The sequence below is a fragment of the Amblyomma americanum genome, chromosome 1 (genome assembly GCF_052857255.1).
Source record: "Amblyomma americanum isolate KBUSLIRL-KWMA chromosome 1, ASM5285725v1, whole genome shotgun sequence".
NCBI classification, from domain to species: Eukaryota; Metazoa; Arthropoda; class Arachnida; order Ixodida; family Ixodidae; genus Amblyomma; species Amblyomma americanum.
In genome coordinates, this window is record NC_135497.1 from 57,968,577 (window position 1) to 57,977,028 (window position 8,452).

The following is an 8,452-nucleotide window of genomic DNA, read 5'->3' on the forward strand; positions in this document are numbered from 1 at the left end:
TGTTGTGTGCAGTGAAGAAGTTGACAAGATAATCGACGAAGCTTTTGAAGCAGATCTTGTCTTAGCTGTGCACAGAGATCCGGGTGGTGTGTTCCGCAGTAAGCACACCCGTAACTTACATTTCAAGAAACGCTTTCTCTTTGTGGAGCCTGTTACAATACTACTGGGAAGAAACAAAAGAAATAGGGATGCAACATTCTATTACGTGCCAGTATTAAAAACACTGGAGGCCATGCTAGAAAATGAAGCTGTGGTTAAGCAGTGTGATGAACTCTTACCAAACACCAACAGAGTAATGAAAGACTTCACCGATGGCAGTGTTTTCAAGTCTATTTTACTTTACAAGGATCATCCAAAAGCGTTAAAGCTAATTCTTTTCCAGGATGCTTTCGAAGTCGTAAACCCACTCGGTTCTGCGAAGAAGAAGCACAAGCTGCTTGCAGTTTATTTAATTCTTGGCAATCTTTATTCATGGAAGAGATGCTCAACTGACTCCATCAAGCTCTGCTTGCTTTGCAGTGAGACTTACTTTAAATACTTTGGTCAAGACAAAATATTTGCACCCCTGATTGATGATCTGAAAAAGCTCGAAGCAGGCACAGTCGTCACTACAAAGGGCACACGTCTGATTGGCACAGTGTGCGCAATCCTCGGTGACAATCTTGGAAGCCATGGAATTGGTGGCTTTGTTGAAAACTTTAGCAATGCAACACACATCTGCAGGTTTTGTTTGGCGGAAAGAAGAGACCTCTTTTCTCCACTTGCATTGTCAGGTGTATTCGAGCTGAGAACACCAGAAAATTACAACAGTGCTGTCCTAACCTTAGCAGCCGATAGTTCCTTAAGTGCAGAAAAGGGAGTAAAGTTTAGGTCTTTGTTCAACGATCTGAAGTATTTCGACGTTTGTGCACCAGGGCTTCCCCCTTGTTTGGCACACGATCTTTTTGAAGGCATAGTGTCATTCGACCTTTCTTTGTATATACAATATTTTGTCACAGTTTGTGAGTGGATTTCTCTAGAGGATCTCAATAACCGTATAGGTGGCTTTCCTTTTAAGCACAGCGACCTCAATGACAGACCATGTGAGGTTCCTGTAAAGAAATCACTTGGAGGCCATGCTATTCAGAACTGGAATATGGTTCGTTTTCTTCCCCTCTTCCTAGTCGGTTCCGTTCAGTCTACAGAGAATGAGGTCTGGAAGCAGGTTCTGTTGCTGTCAGAAATTGTTCTTTTAGTTACTGCGCCAGCAGTTACAAGTGCAATGGCTATGAGGCTCCAAGATATCATCGAAGATTACATGACAAGCAGAGCAGCTCTGTTCCCAAATATTCCATTGAGGCCAAAACACCATTACCTTCTTCACTATCCAATGCTTATTATGCAGTTTGGTCCCCTGATCAGATTGTGGACAATGCGATGCGAGAGCAAACACAGCTACTTCAAGAAATGTGCTAGAAATTGTCAAAATTTCAAGAATTTGACGTTGACTTTATCTCAGCGGCATCAGCTTTTCCAAGCTTACAAGAACACAGGAAGCAGTACTGACGTTCTCGACAATGCATCTACTTTCATGATCAGCCTTTGCAGTCCTGAAATTCAGAACAAAGTTCGGGAAGTTGTTTCTGATGAAGGGGAAATTTTCTCAACACAGCAAGCAACTATTCGGGGTCTGTTGTATAAGTGCAAAATGCTAGTTGTAATGTCACGGCAGAACGGCGAACTAAAGTTTGGGGAAATACAGCTGATCCTGTCAAAAGATGCCCGGCATTTTTTTCTTGTAAAAACTGTTCGTACATCGTATGAACCAGAAATGCAGTATTTTAACATCTTAAGTAATGACGGTCCAATCAAGTGCATTGAGCTCGACAGCTTGCTTGACAACACACCATTAATCCAGTACAACCTTGCCCGCTGCAGTTATCCTGTTTTTGTTTTGAAGCATGGATTACTTGATGGAGTTTGAACTGTGTTTTAGATAGCTGCAATGGAGTTGGAACAACGAATTTCCAACTGGCTGCCAGCCCTGGACAAGGAGATTGTAGAGCTGACAGTCCAGAAGCTGCAGCATTGTGGTGTAGAGTCCTTGGAACATCTGAAGAATGTGGTTGAAGAGGATTTGCAATTTTTAAAGCCCATCAGCAGAAGGATTCTTCTTGAAAGGTTTCACTCAGCGGCTACGCCCAACCCACCAGTGTCACTTTCTCCCAACGACATTCAATCGCCTACAAGCACACAGTGTGCAAGCTTTTCTACACCTTGGGAGGTTTTCCCACCACAGCTTATGAAGGCTTGCCAAGAAGGGAAGCGTCCAGTAAAGAGCGACTTGAATGAAATGGTACGACTTGTGAGTGACCATATTCTTGCCATAAACAGGAAGCCAGGTCGCAAGATCTGTAGGGCTCATACTTGACAGCGCAAAAAAACGAGGACAAAAGCGAACGAGGAGACACAACACAAGCGCAGACTATCAACTGAACTTTTATTCACTGAAAGGAAGCTTTATAGGCGTGATAAAACACAAAAAACAACAAAAGGAACCGCCACAACCGATGTACAAAGAAATCAATGACATTTCATTCCTGCGTGATAAGGAACACCACAGCAACAGGAAAACCAAATTCAATCACATCAGGCCAACTCCCCGTACTGTCTACTTGCTACGTGAATAAAAGTTCAGTTGATAGTCTGCGCTTGTGTTGTGTCTCCTCGTTCGCTTTTGTCCTCGTTTGTTTTTGCGCTGTCAAGTATGAATCCACACCAACTAGCCCAACTTTCTGTTCTTATTATCTGGAGGGCCATCGCAGCTGAAATTGTGAGCCATTACCCGAAGACATTCGAGGACACCCTAAATGGGGCAGTAATTGGCTCGGGTATTGAGACACTCTTGTGGAAACTTGAAAATGGTGTTAACAACAAACGAAGGCCAAGCTCTGAGCAGCCACATCAGTTCGAACCGGACGATGAACTGGACTTGAGTGTCAAACGAGTGGAGATTCAGAGAGACTCATATGGGTGTGTGGCATGGCAACCACAGCTTCCATCTAACGAGACTGCTGACTCACAGGAGAAGAAAAAAGACGACTTGCTGTCGCAGTTCAGGCTTGCGTTTCCAGATGAGACCATGGTTGCACAGCTCATGTCAGAGACTTATGCATCACAACGTCAGCTTATCAATGCATCCAAAAATATTCGAGACATTGAGCGAAGCTGGCCATTTCTGTTTCAGGCAAAGCACCTGACCAACCACGTAAACATCTTGCTAGGCTCAAATGTTGCAAAGACTTTCGATGACCGACTAAAGACTGTTGGACGGCAAGTTTTTATTTACGCACACAGCCAAGTAAAAAAAGAATGTGTGAAGTCTTGTCTCCAAGAAATAGAAGCTGCCAAAACTAACAGGAAGTCAATGGCAGTTGAATACGAAGCCATGCCACTACTACTGCTCGCAATCTTCGGAGAAGACAAAGAGCTGTTCTACAAGCTAACAGAGGTAAAAACTGACAAATGTAGTTTGCATTATTTCCTTGCAGTCGTCGCACGTTAATGCACAATGTGAAGTGTCCCATTAATTTATTCCTCCCAATAACCAAGTCAGCACTGCCTTTTATAACAGTAGTGCAGTGATTGTTTTACCCACGTCTCTAACATTTGTGCGGAGATAACAGAAAAATCTGGAAGTTTTATGTCAACCTTGCCCATAAACAAAAATTTATCCTCAAAGCCAGCAGACTTGCTGCGGTGTGTTTTAGCGTGCGACGCAATGGTAACTCATATTTAAGTGAAATGGCGTCTGTGTTGAGGACTTAAGGCAACATTTTTCTTTTATTACATGCCATTGACTGATCCTAATGCTAATGCACATGTGAATTGAATTTTTCATATAAGGAGATGGCCAGCGACGATGACTTGGGGGATCTGCCAAGCTGTCCTTTCATCTGCGTGAAAGGTAAGATACTGATGACTGACTAAAGGGGCAGTTCTTAAAAAAAATGCTGAAAAATGCACTATATGGTGCTACCTTGTCCGAAATGCAAATCTTTATTATATTAGACAAATGTATGCAATTTATTAAAAGATACTTCCCGCTGATTGAAATGCTTATAGAGTATTGCTGGCTCGATGTGCCTATCATATATAGGTCAATGCAATCTTCGTCGTTATCCCTTCCTCGTTTTTCACTTACCCTCCTAAACCTAATGGTGATGGACCCACCCCTCTGAATAAAGAGACTTTACGTGGAACTGAAAGACATAATAAAAACAGAAGGACAAAGCGAATAATATTGCTTCCTTCCAACTCTTTTCCAGGATGGACTTTTCTCACTGCTAATTCATACACAATCTGCGTGGACACCCATCCAGTGCTTCATGCATCGAAGCCAGACGAGGCCTTCAAGCTGCTGTTCTTTGCCCATTTTGCTTTTAACATCCAGTACCAGAAGGAGACGAGCCTGTGCTTGGAATTCACACAGAGGTAAGAACTGAAGCCAATGTTCACTCACCTGTACACTTGCCTGACGTCACAGCACGCCCTGTGCAAATGCATACTGCAGTCTGCCAATCTTCCAAAACCTTATTTAGAAAAGCGGTTACTACGCTGCTAAACTGAGTGTACGTGAAGAAAATGCACTGCAACTGAAAAGCTTTTTGAACAGTGTGCGTGTTCATCGAGAATATCATACTGTCAATGAAGTTTGCTTATAGAGGTGAAAGTTGGCATTTCTTCAGTTTGGCATTGAACTAGCACTGGGACACAATAATGCTAAAGATATTTGGTAGTGTGCTGTAGTATAGGAGCAGCAGCGAAGAAAATTTGCTTTAAGGTAGGGAGTTTTAGCAACATTGTAGTACAAGAAATTAATAATTTATTTACCATTGACTGACGTAATAACATGCCCTCATTATCCAGTCTCATTTTTGAAAATATGTGTCAAACAGCGAGACGTCATAAAGAAACCTTTTATCTCTATAGTTAACAGTACAGCAGCAGCTTGGGATCACGCCTGTGTGCTGTCTATTAGTTCTGCTGGAAGGCTATTGCAAGAGCATACAGACAAGGATGCATTCTAGTAAAGGTGAATGTCTGAGATCAGGTATTTTGTTTGTTTTGTTATAATAAAGCACAACACCAAAAACAAAGCAAGTGACAAGCACGCAACTGTATTATAAACGTTAATTTTTTTTTAACCTTTGCAGCCTTCTATTTTAAAAAGTGTGAGAAATGCGCCGGTGCTTTCTATTGTGCTGGATTGTACTGCAAAGTGGACATTATGTACCTCATAAGGATGAATAATTAGACGATTAATCAGCTTAAATTAGCTAACAAACTTTACTATTTCTGCTTTTTAAAGGGAAGGTTGTATTGCAAAATTTATCTGGCAACATCGAAGGTTAGGCTTATTTTTAAATTTTGTTACTCGGCAATGTATTTCAAAGGAAAGCTTGTTCAATTGGCTGGCCCACTTTACCTATCTATACAATGCCGTAACTGCGCATCGTATTCTTGCCGAAATCTAGTTAACTTATACATCATAAAAATACACTAACTGTGCCTGTACTTGCTGCATGCATTAGAAGTGCGAGAAGCGATTTTTCTATGAATATGCAATGGTGGAAAGCTGACTCAACGAGCTTTCGTATGTGTATTTTTGTTGGTCGATGTCTGGAATGATACTGCCATTTAGGAGTATTTAAAAACAGCTCATATTCAAAGTTGACGACCATCAATTTTGCAACATAACCTACCTTGCTTCTGAGATGAAAAATAGAAAAGTCAGTCAAAGTTAATTATGTAACTACAGATACATTTGAGGCACCTAATGTCTGCCTTGCTGTACAGTCCAGCTCAGAAGACCACACCGACGTAGCTAAGTATTTAAAACATATCTTCAAAAGTGACAAAAATCACCCTGTATATAAAATATCAATCGGAAGGAAAAAATGTCTCTCCCGCTCTTTTTCTGCCGCATCTCACACACACACACACACACACACACTTAAGGTAATGGAATCGGGGTACGGATTTCAGGCTGTTTTTTATGAGAGAGGGGTGCGTCCTGACATGGCAAACCGTTGTAGCAAGGTAGGCAAAAGAGACCTAACGTTTTATTAAAGCACGTTTCTCCTTGTTTTATCCGTTCAATCCTCCTCATTCATAGGGCCACATGTACTGTAGTGGCTATGAGTTCCTAGGGTGCATAAGCTACGAACGAGTCTGACACTTTTATCATTACCCACTGGATCAAAACCTCACTTGTGGAGATGAAAGTCGATCTCAAGTCATTCAATATGTGGTAGTAAAATGAGGTGATCACTGAGAAGCAAGGTGCTTAAATGACTTCAGTAGCATCCTAGATACTTCTGTTTCCAATGGTACCTGTATGACCGGTAACTCAAACACATGCCTCGTAAACAATGACATTGTAGAAGCATCGTATGCTCTTTCCGCCCAGCACTGCCTGTGAGTCATGCTGATCTGTGGTTGTTGATAAAACGAATCTTGCTACTTTATCGCTATGAGGAGCTTGAAAAGAAGGTTTGAGCAGCAAAGTGATGCCTCACAAAGCTAGACTTTTATTTCTGGGTGGGAACAGGTAAGATATTAGTGTTTTTTTTTACTTAGCTTTTACCCCTCACAACGTAGCGGATCATATATGAGACCTGATTTTTTTAACACATCCGCCCTTGTCAGAGTGGTTGTGCAGGTGTAGAACGAATATATTTTTGTCTTTCAACTATAAAAATTAAGTTTGTGTGCCTGGTCGTTAGTGATAGCTCGTGGCTCTTTGTTTCAGGGCTATTGCAGGTATTAATCCTGCAAGAGGAACAAAGGTGCAAAAGAATGGCGGGAAACAGCACTACCTGTCACCAAGAGTGGCTGCACTCGTAACGGCTTTGAAAGACTATGACTTTTAGATTTTTAGTTTCTGTTGCTTGTGTTGTATAACATTTTATTATGTTGGGCTCAGAAATAGTTTTCGAGCTATAGAAGACTGCTGATGCTGATGTGACTTTCGATTTAATAAAGTGTTCATTCATATCAAGCTGCTTGGCTTTTGGTTCTCAGGCAATGCTATACTGATGAAAATGAGTGTGTTGTGCAAACGTTTCATATTTAGATATTCTTAAATTACTACACGCAACTTCCCTCGAGCAACGAATTATGTAATATCACACTTTCATTGGTATAAACGACGCAAAGATCGTATTTGTAATTTAATGAGCCCTTGTGCTTGCACAGAAACCGTATTTTGTGCGGGGAAAAAATTGTAATAAAAGAACAACTAATAGTAAACAGAACATTGCAGGAATTTCAAATATATTTTCTGCAACCCAAAAAGAAAATTGTGTGTAAATTAATAGGGCAGCCAAAAACAGACAACTAAACTCAATTTGCAGTCACAGATTTTCTGTACATGATAGAAAAGAAACATTGTAAAATAACAGAATAACTGAAAACAGAAAAGTGAATTTCACAGATTTTCTGTACATGACAGAAAAGAAACTGTAAAATAACAGAATAACTGAAAACAGAAAAATGAATTTCACAGACATTTTACAAGCTTTCAGTAAATAATGAGAAAGAAAAACCTGAAAATCACAGACTTGCTTTGAAACAGAAAATGAAGTTTCACAGAAATTTTACAGGGATTTTCGGTAAATGATAAAAATCTAACATTGTAAAATAACCAAAAACTGAAAAACGGAAAACAGAACTGTACAGACATTTTCTGGCAGGACAGCTGCCAGAAAATGTCTGTTTTTTTTGGGAAAAATTTTTTACAGCGTACATACCGGAATAATGGACCATTACCTGCAATATTTCCATAACAATGTCTTATAACTTTCCATGTTTCAAAACTTTTGTCCGAGAAAGCTGGACTTGTGTGCGGCTGGTTCATGAAATAGGAAGTTGGCTGCATTTTAGATTTTCTTGATTTTCAAGACAAATTAGCCCCTGGTGCTGGGATCCTCAATGCTTCTCAAATCATTGCGAGATTACTACTATTTTTGTCAAAACCTTACTGTCAAAAGAATTCTCGCTTTGGGAGACTGCCATCCAAGTCCAGGGGCGCAGTTTCTATATAGAGAAAACGTGTCCGTCTTTGCAGTGCATTGCTAATGCCGTACAGGGGGAGGCAAACAGGAAGACCGTAACTCACGACACGTAGTGCAGCTGAATGTGATAGGCGCTGTGTCAATGTTAACCGCGCCGCTGCGGACGCAACTCACCAAGGAAAACTGTTGCCGCTCTTCGATATCTCCGCGCAGACAACAAGATCGTCATTCTTCCTGCAAACAAGGTTCACGCCACCGTTCTCCTTTACAGCGAGGTCTACTGCCACAAAGTTTCGGATCTTCGGTTCGAGAGGATCAAAAAAGATACGACGTCTGAGCGATTGAGGCAAAATAAAATATCTGCCCTTAATGAATAATCTTCCCTCCCATAAACT

General features: G+C 40.9%; 1 protein-coding gene across 1 annotated transcript; it reads left to right on the plus strand.

The window, feature by feature from the left end:
* The first annotated feature begins 2,105 nt into the window (after positions 1-2,105).
* On the plus strand, positions 2,106-6,914 carry LOC144097719 (uncharacterized). Its single transcript, XM_077630391.1, has 4 exons — positions 2,106-2,335; positions 3,886-3,946; positions 4,308-4,473; positions 6,794-6,914. The coding sequence occupies exons 1-4, from the start codon at positions 2,282-2,284 to the stop codon at positions 6,912-6,914; spliced, it is 402 nt and encodes a 133-aa protein (XP_077486517.1). The 5' UTR covers positions 2,106-2,281.
* Positions 6,915-8,452: the final 1,538 nt, after the last annotated feature.